Source organism: Octodon degus, unplaced genomic scaffold (assembly GCF_000260255.1).
Source record: "Octodon degus isolate 3935 unplaced genomic scaffold, OctDeg1.0 scaffold00076, whole genome shotgun sequence".
Lineage (NCBI taxonomy): Eukaryota > Metazoa > Chordata > Mammalia > Rodentia > Octodontidae > Octodon > Octodon degus.
In genome coordinates, this window is record NW_004524652.1 from 4,940,035 (window position 1) to 4,959,980 (window position 19,946).

The window sequence follows — 19,946 nt, forward strand, 5'->3', positions numbered from 1 at the left end:
GGGAGGGGGAGGGGAGGGGAAGGGAAGGGGAGGAGCAGGGGGAGGGGAAGGGAGAGGGAGGGGGAGGGGCAGGTAGGAAGGAGGGAGGGGAGAGGGAGGGGCTATGTTGCTTCCTGCAGTCCCCTCCACCTCTGTCCCTCCGGGTCACCCCTTTGTGTACACGTCAGCATGGAGCTCAGCTCTGTGCTCCCCTGGGTGAAGCCTGTCCTCACCCACTGCACTGCCGTCTGGAAAACACTCAGCCAGGGATCAACGCCGATTCCCTGAACTCCTGACCCACCCGTCACCACTCCCTCTGGCCCAGCAACGCCACTTACCGCAGAGTGAACTGGTCTGCTACAGAGCCGCTGGCCACGGAGACCAGGAAGGTGGCCGCATCCCCTTCGCGGATGAGGTTCAGGGGCACGGAGAGGGCAATGTTACTGTCCAGGCTCAGCAGGGACCAGCGCAGGTCATCCTGCGTGGGGTAGACCACCACGCTGCCGATGCGCTCGCGGGCGGGGGATGCCAGTGGGGGCCCCTCGTGGCCCGAGTGGATGTTGTTCTCCCACCTGCCCTGGTCCTCCAGCGGGCATCCTCCGGCCTCATCGGCCGGGTAGAGTGAGAAGAAGAGCTCCATGGCTGTGCCCCCCAGCTGGGCCGGGATCTCCTCCTCCGGCTCCAGGTCCAGCCCCGAGCTGAACCACTCGGGCAGCAGCTCCAGCTCAGCCACGCACAGCCCCGGGGCGCCCTTCAGCCGGCAGCTGGCCGCCACCTCCCTGGCCTCTGGGAAGGCGAACATCTTGACACAAGGGAGCTGCTCCCCGGGGTCTCCATCATCCCAGCCCATGCCGCTGACATAGAACAGGGTCTGCACCTTGGGCCTGTTGGAGTAGATGGAGCTGTCGAGGATGTGGGACTTCAGCTTCCAGTTGAAGGGAAACTTCTCGAGGCTCCCGAAGGGCGTGGACGTCAGCATGAGCTCGGCAGGGACCACCTTCTCCGCCCAAAACGGGCCATAGCTGGCGTTGACGGTGGGGGGCGCCCGGGCTCGGTAGATGAAGAGGGCCTCGGCCCGCGCCTGCAGGCTGAAGTTGCGCGCGAGGTCCTGGTTGGCTTCTTTCAGGAAGAAAGCCTCGCCCACGTCCACAACGTGGAGGTCGGCGGGCAGGTACACGGGCAGTGGGGAGAACCTCTGCACGCTGTCCGCGCCGCCCCGGCTCTCGGTCACTGCAGGGGAAGGAAGCAGAAGAGCAATAAAAGCCCGTTGGGTGCTGAATAAAACACGCACGGTGTGGTCTACACCACCCTGCTGCAAACCACCAGCCGGACCCCAGCCTCCTGCCTCGCGTGCTGAAGGCCAGGCTGCTGCAGGAAGAGTGTCCTGCGGGTTCTCCCAATCACCCGCATGCCGCCGCGGGGGCGCACACCTGCAGGCCCAGCACTCAGGGGCCCGAGGCAAGAGGACGCTGCAAGCTCAAAGCCGGCCTGAGGGACGCAGTGAGACCTGCCTGCCCCCTAATGAAAACAAAGACAACACACCAGAGCAGGGGGCTAAGACAAGCCTGAAGCTTTGGCTGAGCACTTGCACCTCTCGGATGCGCCTCTGCTGGAGTCCCGGTGAGAGCACAGAGCCGCTGGTCAGTGACGCGCGCTGCGGCATCATCCAGAGCCACAGACAGACCGGTGTCCACCCCGGTGGGTCCCGACGCCTGGGTTGGAGCCCTGGCCCCACCACACCCTAGCAGAGCAGCTTGGAGCAAGGTACTTAACCCTCTGTGTGTCAAGGGGCCTCACAGGAAGCAAACTATGAATCTATAAATGGGGTGCTGTAAAGATGAAGGAGTTAACAGGAGATGCTCACAGCGTGCAGTATGGGCCCTCATGAATGTTCACTGTCTACCTGCCAGTATTATCAGCAGATATACTAAAAGTTGACCTATAGGAGACTTAAAGTATACACATGTACAGCAAAACAATAGATGACTATTTAAAAGAGAGGGAGCCAGGGAGCTAGCTCAGTAGAATAAGCGCTTGCCTGGCAAGTGCAAGGGCCTGAGTTCAATCCCCAGTTCCACCGAGAGAGAGAGAGAGAGAGAGAGAGAGAGAGAGAGAGAGAGAGAGAGAGCTATAGAGAGACACTGAACTATGGATGTGCTTTCCCCACTGTAAAGAATGCCTACGATGTGTCATTAAATATAAAAAACGAATTCTTATTGTGTCACTGCTGTGGTTTGGCCACATCCCCCGGAAGTCCATGGGTGGGAACCTTGATTCTCTAGATGCCCATAGTGAGGTGGGGCATGGAGGAATGATGGGCTCAGAGGGTGGTAGAGTCTGGAGAACAGGCTCTGCCAAGGATGCACCAGGCGTTCCAGAACTGCAAGCCCAAATGAACTTCTGTTCTTTCTAAACCACTTGGTCTCGGGTCACCTGGTGTATAGCAACAGAAAACAAGACAGCCATATATGATCCTAGTTGGATAAAATGTCGGGGCTCTGCAAATGCATTTAAATGTATAGTGCATTATTATTGCCTATGGAGCCCCAAAGAAAAAGATTTTTGCTTTTGACCATTTATTTTCTGCCTTCAGTGTATTCCAGTGATAAAGTATTTTCTTGTTAATTGATGTATATAATGTACAGGTGTGCATGGTAGCACACACACGTAACCCCAGCTCCTGGGGAGGTTGAGGCAGAAAGATTGCCAGTTGCAGGACAGCTTGGGCAATGTAGCAAGATTTCTTGCAATATTTGTAAAAAGTAAAAAGGGCTAGAGACGTAGTTGTGTTCCCTGGGTTCGAAAACGAGAGTATCCGGCACACATGCACAACACAGAGATGTTCCATACGCTTCTTCATCTCTATCTTTCAAGTGGCAGAGCCAGCCAGCAGAGAGACCGCCTGCTTTCCACAGCGAGACAGCTCGCCAGTGACCAGGACGGCGAGTCCAGCTAAGCACAGACAGGGATGCTTTGCTCCTGCCAGGAAGTGAACCTCCGCCACTGCCACCTGGACTTGTGACCCACACCAGGACAAATGGAACGTGACAGCAGGCTCCAAATGTGGCCTCACCAGGGGCTGCAAGGGCAGATACACACCACGCCGTGGTACCGACTGCTGCGGACCCTCCTAGCAGGCGCTCCAGGAGCAGGCATCCCCCAGCACCACCCCGGGCCAGGCCTTCCTGGGTGAACTGTGAGAGGAACACAGTCACTTTCTCACCCTTCTAGTCATTTATCTAACCACATCACTGTCTGTCTCTTATGCTCCAGGACTATGGCCTGTAAGAAACTCGCAACCGGACTGGAGAGATAGCTCAGCGGTCTAAGCACCTGCCTGGCAAGCGCAAGGTCCCAAGTTTGATTCCCTGCTACCACAAGTTGTGCCAGCCCTGGAATCCCAGGCATGTTGGTACACACCTGTAATCCCAGTGCTGGGGAGGCTGACACAGGAGGATCACTGAGTCGGAGCTGTGTAGCAAGACCTTGTATCAACAATAAAGAAGAAGAGGAAGAAGAGGAGGAGGAGGAGGAAGAGAAGCTCACAATGACCAGGCAGACATGATTTCTGTCCCAAGGCACTGGGAAATCCCCAAGGACCTAGGTCATTTTCACAGAGCAACCAAGGGTCAGAGTATTAAGACCCTTTAAGATGTCTCTCCTGGCAATTCTCTGCCCTGGGATTCATTCCAAAGATACAGGCAAACAATCAGGAAGCAGATTACTATGCAACTGCATTCATCACAAGCATAGTTTCTATGTGCAGAGCCAGCCAGCAGAGAGACCGCCTGCTTTCCACAGGAAGCTGAGGCAAGAGGATCACAAGTTCGAGCCCATTCCAGGCAGGTTAGTAACTTAGCAAGACCCTGCCTCAGAATAAAATATCAAAAAAGGGATGGGGATGCAACTCGGCAAGAAACTCCAGGGCTCAATTTCCAGTACCAGCCAAAAATAAGTAAAACTTTAAATGTTAGGTAAATCAATAAACAAATCACTAAAACCATTCTATATGTACAAGATTAAATTGTCACCAAAACCCCAATCTTATAGCACGTTCATTGAAAAAGAGCACATCAAAATGTTGTTTAAATTATTTCAAACCTGCTTATACACACAGGTATATGCACAAGGTATTCCTTCCATCGCATGGACCTGAGTTTCCTCTACAGTGAAGCTATGTAAATTGGGCAGGATTGGGGTTAATGAACTGAAAAAGATAAAATATAACTTGGAAGAACTGGCCTCATAGAAAGGAAAGTCCCAGGGGCTGCCGCCAAGGGACGCTCTGCACCTGGGGGACGTCATGCAGTGCACAAGTACCTTCCAGGGGAAGCTAAATTGCTTTTCTTGTTGGTGGAGGTTTCTTTCCCCATCTCCAAACCTGGAAGTCAAATTCCAGGTGGATTCGCTGGAGATAGAACCACAGCGGGCAGCGGACAGTGTCACGAAGCTGGCTCAGCGGGCAGAGAATCCACCAGGTTTAGAAGTGACTTCAGCCTCTACCTTCTCTTAAAATTTAGGTAAGGCCCAAGGTGAGGCTTAAACTCGGGTTTTATGTACAGACACAGAAAAGGAAGCAGAAATCAATGCAGACTTCAGACTGCGCTGATTGTATTGCGGGTCACCTCGTCCTTTCCTTTTTCTTTTATGTTGCTACTTTACACCTCTCAAAAATTGATCTCCAGAAAATTGAAGGCTGCGTATCCTCTCTTTATTGTAGCCAAAGCCTTTGTTTCACCCGAAACTGCCGTGCAAGGGCTATATTCCTGCGCTGCTGTAACTCAAGCGAAACGCAATACAAATTTTGTCTGAAAGCCTATATGGGGAGCCGTAAACGTCAGCTGCCAGGGCCTGATTCTGTCCTCAAACCACCTTGCAACAAACAGAACGTGACGTCTTCATCTCGCAGCAGACTGCGGGCCCCTGAGACTGCGCCTCAGAAGTGCACACCCGTGGCCACAGGCCCGCACTGCCTTCTCGTCCTCAGACATTCTTTTGGCCTGCATGCTACTTCCCCTCCACAGGTGGACCAGGTGGCCATGTGCTGGACAGAGGTGCGGCTCCGTGGGGCTGAGAGCGTTTCTCAGAAGGCTTTCCCCCTGGATGGCAGGACGGGCCCAAGAGCACAGGCGGGGAGAGCTCAGGGAAGCCAGCGGAAAGGACTCCCACCCTCTCTGCCCACGGTGCGAGCCACAACAAGACTCTGGCTCAGAGAGGGCATGAGGAGCTGGTGTGGAGGCGGGACAGCAAGGCACATGGCCATGAGGACGCCCCTGAAGACAGGTGGGGGGCCAGGGGTATGAGGCAGTTAGGGGTGCTCACACAGACCCCTGAGTGTTAGGGTGGCACAAACTAGATTCCCAGGACCAAGAGTTGGGAGCCCAAGATGCTCAGAATGGGCTCGGGAACTGCCCCTAGCCCACCGGCCCTGGCTGCTGCTGCCCACTAGGCAAGGGCTCCGGGTACCCCCACAGCACAGCGGCTTTCTCCAGTTCAGACACAGAGCCCCAGGGATACTGGGTCTCTCCCAGCCGGCCCATGAGAGAAGCGCCCTGCTCTTCTGTCAAAGGGTAGCCTTGAAAACTGCTCGCAACTCACTATCCCCCAAATGCCCCTTGAGTAACCTCCAGTCAGGGGCCAGGATCTAGGAGGCCTCCACGCGCAGTCATCACAGCGTGGCTCCTGGGGCTGTGGCCATGTCTTCCTCTCCACCTGTCATGCTTGCCTTCCCGGCTGGGTCCAGCCTCTGGGCTTTGAAAACCCAACCCTCTCTTTCCCTGCAGCCAAGAGGTAGGTGACTACTCACAGTCTGGCTTGTCGGATTCGCCACCACCTGAGGCACTAAAGCTGTTTGTTAAATTCCCGCTATTGAAATACTAGAGGGTTTCTGCTTTCTTGGCTGCAGCCGGGCTCACACAGTCAGTAACGACCCTCTTCACAGCCCTTCCAGGCTACCTTCTCTGTACCCCTTGATCCTTTTTTTTTTTTTTTTTTTTTTTTTTCCTTTTTCCTTTTTTGGAACCGGGGATTGAACTCAGGCCCTGCGCTTGTCAGGGAAGCGCTTATTCCGCCATGCCATCACCCCAGGCCCCTTTTGATTCTTGCTTGTTGATTTCTTTCCTACCCACCCCGTCCACTAGAGGCCAACTCTCTGAGAGCGGGGCCTGAGGTCCAGCGTACTGCTGAATCTCCAGTACCTAAAAGAGAGGAACGTGTGCTCAAGAGATGTCATCAACCCACCCACTCTGTTTTTGAGGCCCGAGAGAACAAACCTGCGGCACTCCCCGGGACCTCAGCCTGGCCTCCTCTCAGGATCATTAGCGAGCGGAGAGTAGTTTTATGAAGCCCGCATTTGCCTGCCCGAGTCGCTGCCACTCTTTCCCTGCTCAAATACCACATTCCCAGGCTATGAGGCGGCCGCGGGCTTCGCCAGGCAAAGGAGAGGCAGTTCTCCTGTGGAGGAGAACACACATGGGCAGGTGGCCACACGCACCCCGCAGGCCAGCACCCCTGGCGCGCTTACTGGCTCTTTCTGGGGATTACACACAACTGCGAGACGGGCAGACTTAATCCCTCTTGAATCAACGAGGAAACAGAGCCACCGAAAGAGGAAGCCGTCAGAACGCGGTTTCTGAATGAGAGCTGTACCAGTCCTGTCCCACTCCAAGGGCTTTCTGCTTGGCCAGCCTGGAGAGTTGCACAATGAGGCAGAGGATTTTAGCCTCGCGTCAGGGCACTGGCCAGAGACGCAGGAGCGGATGCTCCGGAGGCCACGGTGGCGGCTCACCCCACGGGCCAACTTCACCGGGGTAGAGTCGCAGATGAGTGACTGGCGCTCTCAGGTGGTCTGGGTAGGTGCCAGAGGCACAGCCTGCACACCGCACACGTCCCTGCCTGCTGCGCCCTGGAACCAGGACCTGAGCGTTCTGCTCGACAAGGTCTTCCACCATGAGGTATCTCCGCGGAGCGAGCTGACCGCGGCCCAGGTGCCCTGAATCCCGATCCAGGCCTCCTTTAAGCTGCGGGCGTCCACAGTATGAGCCGGATTCCTGGATACAGCGGCTCTCGTGGCTCTATGGGCGCTGTGTGTCCCATTCCAGGAGCCCTTGGCAGCCTGGATCCCAGGTAGAATGGAAAAAAGGAATGATGGCCTGGGGCATCTCACCCCAGCGGCTGGTTTCAAAACAGGGATCATAGCTGTAGGGGTGATAAATGTGGAAGAACATGGCTAACCACCTTCCACATCTCAGCCTTTGAAACACGAGTCAGAATCACTCGCTACAGAAGGAAAAGCAGAGCATCTGTGTTTTGTCACTGAATCCTAAGGCCACCAGCGCGAAAGCAGAGCAGCGAAGGGCAGATGAGTGTCTGCTTTTTCCAACCAGATAAAAGACATCAAGGGCTGAGAAAGAGGCTAAGAGGACAGGAGGAGGCCACCAGTGCCAGCTGGCCCTAGACCCCGGTGATGATGCTTGCCTGCTTTGTCGGAGAGTCCTTCTACGGGAAGCTGACAAGAAACATATTGGACACAGGAAGTAGGAAGTAAACAGGATGCAGAAGGAAGGAACAGGTCCCTGCTCCCGATCCAGCTGGTTGGTTTGTTCATTTGTTTGCTACAGGGTTTCACTATGCAAGTCAGGCTAGCCTTGAACTCACTGTGTAGCCTAGGCTGGTTTCAAACTTGTGGAGATCCTCCTGCCTCAGCCTCCTGAGTGCTAGAATTACAAGCGTGGGCCACCATGCTTGGCCTCCCAGATTCAGCCCCACAGCCTCCTCTCTTTCTCCACCCTGGCAGGGAGCCTCAGAGGGAAAAGTGGCCAAGCAAAAATATGGTGTGCAGAGTCGCAGCCCCAGCATCACACCCACAGAGCAAAGGGCATGTTTGGAAGCTGGAGCCAGTAACTTAATACCTGACACGTCCCATTTAACAGAAGGGGAAACTGAGGCAGAAAAGAGGTCAGACACACACTGAGTAGATGATGGTTCTGAGGCAGAGTCCTGCCAACTGGCCCCACGCACGGCAGGCAGTCACAACCCCATACTGCTTCCCATGAAAAAACAGGGGCGTTCTCATTTCCAGAGCCCCAAGATGCACTGCGACCCTTCTTGGTCCACAGGAAGACATGAATACCTGAGAGGGGTACAGGTGAAAGCTGGGGGATCGAGTTCTCAGATGCCAGAAAGGCAGCACGCACGGCCACGTGAGAGGCAGCCGAACCGAACCCAGGGCCGCAGGATGCTCCTGTTTCCTGTCCCCAGAAGGATGCCACAGCTCATCCCCAACTCCTCCACATCCCTAAGGCAGCCATGCCAACCCCACTGGCCCGCATGGAGGAGACAGATGGGGCCCACCCTGCCCTCCCCAGCGGCCCTGAGTGGCCTCAATGAGGCCCAGGTTTGCTCTGTTCCCAAGATCCTTGGAGCCAGCGAGCGCATGGCAGGAGAAGGAAGCAAAGTGGGAAAGCCCGAGGTCACCACTGGGGGTGTAGCCAGGGCCTTGTGTATGCGGCTGGGAACCTCCAGTCAGGAACATTTTGGCTTGCAAACAATTGGGATCACAGACAGAAGTGTTTGGCAAAATTTTGGCTTTGTTTGCAAACTGCATCGGGTGACAGGCAGGCCCGCGACATCTGCCCCACCCCAACACAGACACAGCCATCTTGTCCAGAATTGGGAAACAAATGCAATTCACAAACCAAACTTAACTCATAAAACACTATTTGTGAAAATGCAGAGTCCAGAAAAGAATCACCATACCAAAAAAAGAGATAAAACATGGAAAATGAGGCTGAAGGGGAAACAGGAACAGAACTAGCTCGGTCATCACCCCCTCTGTATAATCCTTATTATTCACACAATACTACTCTAAGCCTTTGACAGACGTGAAAATCACTATCATTACACTATCATTTACATAATCCCTCTTATAAAGTAAACACCATTGTAAGCATCTGATGGGCGCTGAGAGAGTGCTTCTAATCTTGACAAGCTTTCTCTCCCCTTTCCCTTCTCTCGGGTAAGGAAGCTGAGGAGCCCGTGATCACCCAAGCTCACGCGTGGGCCAGCGGCAGAGGCGGGGCCTGGCAGACGCGATCCAACCTTGTTCTGGCCCCGCCAGCCGTGGGCCGGCTGGGGGAGCCTCCGGAAGCAGATTCTGCGACCCGTGAGCCGCGGAGGGTGGCGACCCGCAGCGGTGTGGTTGCGCCACTCAGCTGTCCAAACCCGTGCTGAGGTCAGGCGTTGCATGCTGTCCGCTGTCCGTGTGGTCCGCATGACACAAAGCTGCTCCTCCGAAGGGAGCTCCAGGCAGGTCCCCAGGATGCACGCAGCACATGACACCAGGACTCCGACTGATAGCCCTGACTGTCCCCAGTGCAAGGCAGGGCCAGAACAGGAAAGGACAACACAGCCAGAGCAATTCTGCCGCTTGGGCCGAGGTAGCTGGCAACTTCCAGGCGGTCGGCTGAAAGATCAAGCCCTTAGGTGACTCTAGACCACCACACCCCGCTGGCCTCATGACCACACTTCTCCCTAAGCCGCTGAGGTCTTAGGAGGTCTTACATGCTGGAGCACCTGAGATGCTCCACACAGACGGCCCAAGCCGAGCACACATAGCCTGAAATGAAACACGGGGTACAGGTTTCCTCCTTTGCCACTCCCCCAGCACGGCCGGTGCGATAGCTCAGCGGACTGAGCACCTGCTGAGGTAAACTCAGGGGTCGGGGTTCGATCCCTGGCACCACATGCCTGCACTGGCCCTGCCCCTGGGCACACTGAGCCAGCCACCGGTGGTACACGACTGTCATCCCATGGCTGGGGAGGCTGAAAACAAGAGGATCATTACGAATCCCAGCTGTGTAGTGAGACCCTGTACTAAAGACATTTAAAAAAAAAAATCCCACAGCAGCTTTATGCTGTGACCACTGCGCCGCGCCAAGGTCCCATACACCTCCCCTCACCACCACCCAGCTCCTGTGGGTGGGGTGGGAGGGGTCACATCTACCTTTTTATATTAGATTCTTGGACCTGTGTGCATTTCCTTTGGCACCTACAATGAAATAAGCATCTCCTGGAGATTGAAAACGACCGAGTCTAGGGCGACAGTCGCAAGCGTGTGGACCTATCCTGTGCTGTGTCGCGCACAGGTGGCCAGCAGCAGCTGGAACCGGCATCACCAAGTAAAGGAACCATGAAGCACTATGAGGTGGAGATTCTGGATGCAAAGACAAGGGAGAAGCTGTGTTTTCTGGACAAGGTGGAGCCCCAGGCCACCATTGCGGAGATCAAGAACCTGTTCACCAAGACCCACCCCCAGTGGTACCCGGCCCGCCAGTCCCTGCGCCTGGACCCAAAGGGCAAGTCCTTGAAGGATGAGGATGTCCTGCAGAAGCTGCCTGTGGGCACCACAGCCACTCTTTACTTCCGGGACTTGGGGGCGCAGATTAGCTGGGTGACGGTCTTCCTGACAGAATACGCCGGGCCCCTGTTCATCTACCTGCTCTTCTACTTCCGGGTACCCTTCATCTATGGGCACAAATACGACTTCACGTCTAGTCGGCATTCAGTGGTGCACCTCGCCTGCATCTGCCACTCATTCCACTATGTCAAGCGGCTATTGGAGACCCTCTTCGTGCACCGCTTCTCTCATGGCACCATGCCCTTGCGCAACATCTTCAAGAACTGCACTTACTACTGGGGCTTTGCTGCATGGATGGCCTATTACATCAACCACCCTCTCTACACACCCCCTACCTATGGAGCTCAGCAGGTTAAGCTGGCGCTGGCCATCTTTGTGATCTGTCAGCTGGGCAATTTCTCCATCCACATGGCCCTGCGGGACCTGCGGCCAGCTGGGTCCAAGACCAGGAAGATCCCATACCCCACTAAAAACCCCTTCACGTGGCTCTTCCTGCTGGTGTCCTGTCCCAACTACACCTATGAGGTGGGGTCCTGGATCGGCTTCGCCATCATGACACAGTGCCTGCCAGTGGCCCTCTTCTCGCTGGTGGGTTTCACACAGATGACCACCTGGGCCAAGGGCAAGCACCGAAGCTACCTGAAGCAGTTCCGCGACTACCCACCCCTGCGTATGCCCATTGTCCCTTTTCTGCTATGAGGCCACTGTATCCCCCGGGGTGATGCTGCTGTCTCTTCTTGGAATAAACTGCCCAGCTGGAAAAAAAGAAAAAAAGAAAAAAAAAAGAGAACGAGCATGGCAGGATTCGGCCAATGGAAGGCATCTAATTGGCTTCACCCTGGATTTCTGAGCCCTGCGTCAGCGCGCTCCCCGATCCTCTCCAATTCGCTGCCACCCACGCCCATCCCACGTCCCTCCACCCTTTTCATTTCTTTCCGGTCCATGGGTGGCCTTGATCGTAGAGCCCCGAGCTACCTTCTCCAGACTTGCTGAGTACAATGCACTCCGTTTCCAAAGATTTCTCCCTTCTTTCTTCTGTGGGTATTTACTTTGTATTGGCCTCGTCCGCAGGACACAGTGTTTCCACCGTCCCCAGTGGAGCTGGAGCGCTCAGAGCACTCACTCCTCTCCCTCCTGGCTTGCCCGCTCTTGGTCCCTTTCCCTTCTGGATGAAATCCATCTCCCTACCTCCCGTTTACACTGTGAGTTTTTCAGATAGGACAAACCATGCGATTCTGAAGCACGTGTGGCTAATTTCACCTGACACTGCGGCCTCCAGGAGAATCCACTTCGCCCGGGTCTGACGATGCATCAAGCGCTGATGCTGGTGCGCCATTGTCGCGTTCCCTTGCGCTGCAGCTACATTCGTGCTAATACACGGTCGCCGACGTTAGCGTGGATTTCCAGCAAAGCCTACTGCAGAAGGGTGTTATGGGCCGTGTCTTTCTCCCTCCCCCAGATTCATATGTTGCAGCCCAAACCCGGGGTACCCTGGGTGTGCTGCGCACGCTGGAGTCTTCAGAGGTAAATAAGCTAAAATGAGGTCACCAGGGTGAGGCTTAACCCGACGCAATCTGTGTCCTTACAGAAAGAGAGGACAGCAGGTCACACAGGGACAGCCAGGTGGAGAAACAGGGAGCAAGTGGGCGGCCGCCTGCAGTCCAAGGAGCAGCCTCAGAAGAACCCGCACGGGACCGGGTTGTTAGAAAGTGCCTTTCGGATCTTCCAGGCCCCAAGGTCGAGGCGCGCTGTCAGCAGCCCTAGTGAAGTGCTCCGGGCCGGGTCAGCGTGCTCGCAATCCTCCGAGTCAACCGCCCCGACCCCCACCCCCCACTCCCCACCTTCCCATCCCCCCACACTCCCCACCCCCGTCAGCTTGCCGGTGCCAAAAGCTAAATAAACGCTCAGCTTGAGGGACGATCATGCACCGTGAGAACGGATGCCTTTCAACTTCCGGGTGCGTTTTTCTTCCTACAGTCTTGGAAAGTTGTCGAGAATAAACATGTGTTGCTTGTTCAGTCTCAGAGAAATATTGACATGTTTCCTTTAAAAGAAACGATTCGGGACTGCATTTTAAGTGGCAGGCTGATCTCACGCATCCCCGCAGAACCCTCAGCAATAACAACATCAAGGGGGAAAAGGAAGAAATGGACCAACGAGGGAAGGGGGAGGGGCCTCCACAAACGAAAGGCCGTGAGGAAGTGTGGGGGGATGCTGAAACACAAGGACACCGGCCAAACTCTGCAGATGGGATACCTATCCGTCCCAGTCTCCAGGAGCTTACCCCACCCCAACAATCAATTTTTCTCTAAGGACGCTGAATTAGAAAAATGTCAGGTATCCAAGTGTGGGGATGCTGCAACCTAAGCAGGGTGGAGATACAGCAGCCACTATGTGACCACGAGGATCGAAGTGACAGACAATGGACACAGCGCAGGAAGCCACAGGAGCTGGCTGTAGCACAAGACAAAAGATGCACCAGGACCCTACTTGCCTAAAGCACCCTGGCCAAGCTTTCTGCTCCTGCAGCCTCAGACAGGCGAGTAAGAAGATATGTAAATCGGCCAGATCTTCATCTTTTGCGTACAAAGCCCTGCTGTCTGCATTTTTTGGTGCGCGTTTTTTTAGCTCAAGAAGTCGGGCTAGGAGAATAGCAAGTGCTCTTGTGGAAACTGAAACCAGAAATGGTTCGGGGTGGCTGCCTTGAAGACAGAGGTCAAGGCCACAGTGTCCTCAGCCAGATTGTGGGGGGTGGAAGGTGCTGGCTTTGAGATGTGCAGGCTGTGCCTGGCGTGAACCCACAACCAGCCACGCAGGCAGGAAAGCTTCCCACTGCAGGGGGAGGCCTGGGGGGTGGGTAGACGAGGGCCCTGCCTCTGGACAGGGGGGAGGCACCCTGCCTGAGGGAAGGTGCCACACTGTCCCTGGCACAGTACCACGTGCAGCTGCCCACCCAGGAATCTCCCAGCCACCCCGGCGCTCTGTGGCCTTAAACCTGGGGGGAGGGGCAGCTCTCCCCCTGCACTGGGAGGAGGCAGAGACAGGAGCGGGCAGAGCAGACTGGGCCTCGGAGCTCACATAAGCTCCTGCCTGCTGTTACTACAGCAGACACCAGTGCCTGACTCCTGGGACGTCACAGTCGAGACAACTGTGGTCCTGCCCCTGCTAAAAAGTCAAAACGAATTGCTCTTTCTCTATGTCAGCTGCTCCCGTTCGCCAGGAGGAAATAAAGACACAGCGACAAGAGTGAACTGCGCAGCCAACGTGAGAGTTTTCCGTGGCGCAGCAGATGCAGGAGGAGCATTATTAGACGGATTATATAGATTCCTAAGTGACAGTAATTTTGGCCGCCTATAGGCACCGTCAGCTGTTAAACAGTGGGAAATTTTGATGACCTTGTTCAAGTTCCCATTTATATTTATCCTAAATTGGACACCTTGGAGAGTGTTTAAATAAGAGGGGGAAATTCACTAAGTGAGCCTGACAGCTCCGGCTCCGTCTCACCGAGACGCAGGGAGACACCTGGCCCTGAGCCCGGGCCTGACACTGGCCGGCTAATGCGCCAGGACAGGTCGGGTCATCCCGCGCAGTCCCATCTCCCCCTGCATCCGGTGAGCCATCCCTTCCCGCTGCCATCGAGGCCTCACCACAAATGAGGCGAACCACTAGGCAACTGGTGACAGGGCCACAGGCACGGCAGCGACATGCACACAGCCCTGTGCTCTGGGCATCTGAGTCAGGTGGGCCTTCCCTTTGCCAGGTCCTCATAAAAAATTAAAATAAAAAAAAAGAGTCCTCAACTCACTGCAAACTCAAAGGTCTACACAAAGTTGGGCTCAAAGGACAGTCACCGCTGGAGAGGCCCACAGCTGGTGCTAGGCCTGGCAGGACTCGGCACAGAGCCAGTGTCCATGCTACGCTGCGCCCCTGGATGGGTGAATGACAAACGGGCACAGCCAGGGTGTGGGTTGTTCAGGAACAAAGCAAAGCAAGCTGCGGCTACACAATAACAAGAATCAGTTTCTGAGGGCCAGGGAGATAGCTTAGTGGATTAAGTGCTTGCCTGGCAAGTGCAAGGTCCTGAGTTTGATCCCTGGTACCAAAAAAAAAAAGAATCAATCTCCAGACGACACCAAGGGACAGGTGACCTCTGAAAGCCACCTGAGGTGCGTGGGATTCCAGAAGAAATCAGAACTGGAGGGATGGAAACTAGAAACAATAAACTTGCTTATTGCCCAAGATGAGGCGCTGGGGAGCATCCGGCTGCAAGAACCTTAGAGCACAGGAAGTCCTGAGCGTGGCAGCAGGGACGTGAGCCCAAGAATATATCAAAACTTCTAGCGCTGAACATCAAAAAGAGCGGATGTGCATGAAAAATAATTTAGAAGTAATGTTGAAGATGCGGCCCCCCCATCACTCTCTGCCTTCTCCAGTAAAGCTGGATTTACTCTCAGTCTCTACACCCTGGTGAAAGGAGTATCGTGAAGCTCACATTTTCTTTCCTTTAAGTCTAAGGAGAACAACTGACCCTCTGTTCCCCAGAATTGTGGAGACAACATCCCGGCACCAATCACAGCATCCCTGATGGTCAGGTCCTGAGCCAATCACTATGGACAAAGGAATGTTCTCGTCTCATTGGCTCGACTTTGGTAACGTGCTCATCCCTGAACCAATCACTAGAATCAGGGAATGGCCTCTTCTGATTGGCTCAGGAGTTTGAAACGGGGATGCCTTTAGCTGAACCGCGAAAGAGATAGTTTCCAAAGCGTCATCAAGGCAATCTGCCCACTCTGGGGAAAGAAATCAGGGACTCTGCTTGAAACCCAGCTCCAGCTCTTTTCAATGTTTTCTTTTCAGATAAGCTCGCTAAGCTGCTTCATTGTCCAGGCTGGGCTCAAACTCGCATTCCTCTTGCCTTGGTCTCCCAGCGTGCTGAGATTACAGACGTGTACCACCGTGCCTGGCTCGAGGTTCCTTTCACAAGAAAAGCAAAGAGGTTCCGAGCAGGACCCAGCACAACAACCAAACCGTTGTTCGCGGCTGATCTCTGCAGCGAGGGCTGCTCTCAACAACAGCCACATTGGAAAGAAAAGGGACAGGCGCACCAGGTACGCACAGAGCGCAGACCGTTCAGCGACTGCCCCGCCCAGATGAGTGCCTTCGCGGCCCGACACACTGAGTCCAAAACACAAGCCGGGGATTCCGCACAGAACAAAGCTAAGCGAAGAGCGCTATCTCCTCGTCATCCCTGTGACTTCCTGGTTCAACAACTTCTTTGGGCAAAAAAGACAACACGCAAGGACAACAAACTCAGGACAAACTTCCTCCTCCTTCTGGTTTTTCCCCGCCGGCCAGTACGGAGAGAGACGAGACGGTGTTGGGAGGATGGAGTCAAGTAAGAGCAGAGTTATCAGCGTAGCCTCGGGCAGGCTGAGCTGGGAAGCTAGGTCCCAGAACCCTGAGGCTTTGACCTGTGGGCGAACTGCGCCTCTGCATTTTAAACTGAAATTTCACTTTAAAACTGAATGGCAAAATTCATGCTATCATTTCAGAGTTTCATTTTCTTTTTGGGGGATGACATGAAATAGCAAAGAGAAGGGGCTAGAGGGAGGGGAGAGAAATGGAGACAAAAGAATCAACTTATATCATGGCCAGGTACGACGGAAGTGACCATTATGTGTGTCTAAAGCACACCAATAAAATCTGGTTGAAAAATAAATAGCAGGGGCTGGTGAGATGGCTCAGTGGTCTAAAGCACCTACTTAGAACAAGCTAAGCTAAGCAAAGCACAGGGACCGCGGTTCAGTCCCCAGCACCACATGCCAGCCAGCCCCGCCCCCTGGTGGGCTGAGCAGGCCACACACTAAATAAATAAATAAATAAATAAATAAATAGCAAATAGAAACACTATGACACATCAAAAGAGCTGCAAAGGAAGGAAAAAGGGTTTTAGCGGCACGTTTTCTCCAAATTTTGAACAGGGCACTGGGGACCGTGCCCAGGCTGAGGACAGTCGCAGTCCTGCCAGAGCCCCTCCCCGGCCCCAACCCCAGTCCAAAGCTCACAGCGCAGGAACAGGGATTTTCTCAGGGTCACGGCAGTATTTTATTTGATCTACTCCCTGTTTCTTAAGGACTGAATCACACGAAAACCCAGATTTCTGGCTTTTCTTAAAAAATAAAGTGCGCATTGCCGGGCTGGATCTGATCCAAGGAACAGGCTGAGGCCACACTCCTGCTGACTCTAGCTTGCACTTGCGCCCTCCTGCTGGCCACAGACCTCTCCAGCACCACAGGGCTGTCGCTCACATGCCCCCGTGTGACCTGGCCACCCACGTGGCAGTGCGGCCTCTCAGTGTGGCTGCACGGGGATCAGGTCTGGGGCCACAGCGGTCAGTAGCTAGGATGCTGCGTAATGAAGTTACCCATGTAATGAAGTTAAGGGTCTCGACATGAGAATGTGGGTGTCATCAGGGGACAAAGGACAGGACACAGGGGACCCATGGGACTCTGGTGAAGACAGAGGCAGAGTCTGGAGTGCTGGTCTGTGAGGATGGCACAGAGACCCAACAGCTCCTCGCTGGCACATTGGGAGGAAGCAACCGGGCCATGCCCCTGCCAGCTTCTGGGCTCCTGGCCTCCGAAAGGGTCAAAGTAAATTGCCAGGGCTGTGAGCCACCAACTTGGGCAGCATTTGTTATGATGGCCACGGGGCCCTAATACACGCCATAACAATAAAGCACCACGAACCCGGGCCAGCCACAGGCCCCGAATCCTGCCCAGAACAACTCGTGTCCTTCCTTCCCTGCGTGTGCGGTGTCATCTGCTCTCCACACACCCAGCAACCAGAGGAAGGCGCACAGACGCCGGGCTCCGTAAACCGCTGCAGGAGCTTCAAAGGCAGGGCACAGCCTCCCCTCCAGGCCTGCACACTGTCCCGGGTGCGAATCCCTCTCACCAGAGAGCTTGGCTTCGCAGAGGGCTGGCCTGCGGGGTGATCTCCCTGAGCTGGGGAGAGGAGACAAATGCCGTGAGATACCAGCAGAGCAACAGAAGAAGGTAAGATATGCCTTAACTTCTCCACTGTAAGGGTTAGCAGATCTCAGAGCAGGAGGGGTCTGTGCTGGTTCAGAGCCATCGTGCAGTGACTGTTCATAGTGTCCCGTGAATAAAAGTACCAGCAACAGTGACAGCAATAAGTACAGGAGGCAGGTGTGGGATGCTTGGCTGTGGTCCCAGCACTAGGGAGGCTGAGGCAAGAGGATCTCTATGGATTTCAGCCCAGCCTGGCTACAGAGTGAGATCCTGCCTCGAACTGTCCCCCATCCCCAAAATAATAATGATAGTAGTGACGACTATGTGCCAGTCACGCTCCTCCAACTTCAGGCATATGTTCGGATACACGTAATAGCACACTCTGAATCTTCACACGCAGCAACACTTGGCACACTTATCCTGCTTCACACTTCCGATACATCCGGAAATTATTGTATCGATACTCATATACCTTATGTAATGCTGTTATCAGAGCTCTTTGTACATTAAGACTGCAAGAACAGAGACGCGAAGGAACTAATCTGAGGTCGCAGAGAAGTGGGTGTGGAGCGCAGCCCCATCCAGCCACTCCTGCCGGCTCCTCCCCCACTCCCCAGGCAAGTTCCAGCGCTGTAATCCCCGCTGCGCTCCACAGCCCGACGGGAAGCCACAAAGCACAGAGGGCTCGACCAGGCCCAACTGCCCGGGCTCCAGGTCCGAATCAAGTCCGCGCGACCCGGGCCCAAGCCACAGCCCAGGTAGACCCCATCACTAGACGCCAGGCGGGCACGTGCAAGGGGCGCACTCATGCTCTACGCAGCGACGGCGCCACCTGGCGGCCGCGCGTGGAAACGGGGTTGGGGGAGGGGCGGATCCGAACAGAGCGCGCGGTGCTGGGTGCTGGATGCGGGGCCTTTAGCCTAGAACCTGCCGGGTGGAGAAGACTCCGCGCCCTGCCTGCGAAAGCCCCGAGCTTCCCCTCCGCACGCGGCATCCGCGCGATCGGGTCGCGCACTGAGCAAAGGCCCCGGCTGCCCTTCGCTGCCCGCGCCCGGGGACAGCGGCAGCGCAGCTGAGCGCTTGCCTGCGTCTGTCACATCCCAGGCAGTGGAGGAGCTATGGCAGGGCTCCTCTCCGGACTCTGATACATTCACTCCGGGGTCTCCCACGCCAAGCTGTCCCTGTGGTTCTGTCCTAAACCACCAACGCGGAGGTCCGCGGGGTGCAGAACTTGAAAGGCCATCCTGGGAGAGGAACGCAGCTTGTGCCAGGGAGAGGGAGCAGCTCGCGGCCAGAGCAGGACAAGCCCCTCGCTCCCTGCATCCAGGAGGGTCGCTCAGAGCTCTCTCCCCGTGTCCCGCGGGCACCAGGGCCAGCTCAGTGACGTCGGAGAGGGGCAGGGCTGGCGTCCTCCTCCTCGCTGGGAGGCGTGGAATGTGTGGGTCTGTGTTCTCAGGCCTCGGAAGCCACAAGGCGACGCGGGTCACAGGGGCAGAAGAGCGCTACCCACACTAGGATTCCTCCCCTTATGGCACAGAGTGGAGGAGCTGGATGGCCCGGGCAGGGCAAGGAGCGGGACCCTGCTGCGTGCGCCGCTGCAGACAGCCCCTGGATTGGCCCTACGTCCTTTGCTTCTTCAGAGTAGGAGGCGCCATGAGTTCAGAGGCATCCAGCTGCACAAGAACTGTTTACACAACCTGTCCTCTTCAAACAAGGTGACCCAGATCAGCGTACTGTTGGCTGTTGGGTGCCCACCTGCTTTTAGTACCCCACAAAACTGCACCCAACACCTGCCACCCACAGATGAGCCCCCACAAAGCCCCTGTCAAAGCAGCGCCTGTGACCCCAAACTCCCACCATGAAGCGGACCGACACCACCTGCGCCTGCAGGCCCCTGGCCCCTCTGCTCTCCCTCAGGAATCCCCCTCCCCACCTACATGGTAGCCTGGGTGGTGGCAGTGGTCCCTGAAGGACCTCCTGCAGAGAGGGACATGTCCCTGGCAGCACTGCCCAAATAAAGCTGCTGACACCAACATCTCATCTAATCCTCAGGCTCATCAAAGTGCATGCTGCCAAAAGGCCACTAGCACGGACTGAACAGACAGAGGCCTTCGGGGGCCTGGACACCAATGAGCCACAGCAGGGGGCAGGGTGTTGGCAGCCCCGAGACTGGGCTAAGAATCTGTGGAGCTCAGCACTGAGCACAATGTCCCGTCAGTGTCTAAGACATGAAAAGGTTTTGTGGGTCCCCAAGTAGAAATGTGCACGAGGTCACAGGTTAGCTGGTGATGGTGTTGCACAAAAGCAGAGCTGGGGAAGAGAGGGAGAGAGGAGAGAGCTCAGGAAGAAGGAGAGGTAGGGATAAATGGCCAGGAGACATGAATGAGCAAATCGGGAGAAGACGGGGGCATGAAGCGGCCTTCACAGAAGCAGGCTAGCAGAGGCCAAGCATGCAGAGAAGGCAGCCGGCACAGAGAAAAGCCAGAGGCTTCCAGAAGGGGGAGGCTGCCCCAGCC

The 19,946-nt window shown here is 55.4% G+C and overlaps 2 protein-coding genes across 2 annotated transcripts in view; one reads left to right on the top strand and one right to left on the bottom strand.

Annotated features, from left to right (window-relative positions):
* LOC111817993 (transmembrane protein 132B-like) overlaps positions 1-19,946 on the bottom strand; it is a 220,008-nt gene that overhangs the window by 120,421 nt on the left and 79,641 nt on the right. The window contains exon 2 of the mRNA XM_023720664.1: positions 318-1,209. Within this exon, the coding sequence (XP_023576432.1) occupies positions 318-1,209 (892 nt within the window). The remainder of the gene's footprint in view (positions 1-317; positions 1,210-19,946) is intronic.
* Positions 10,075-11,156, top strand: LOC101589691 (very-long-chain enoyl-CoA reductase). Its single transcript, XM_004635859.2, has one exon. The coding sequence runs from the start codon at positions 10,169-10,171 to the stop codon at positions 11,093-11,095; it is 927 nt and encodes a 308-aa protein (XP_004635916.1). The 5' UTR covers positions 10,075-10,168; the 3' UTR covers positions 11,096-11,156.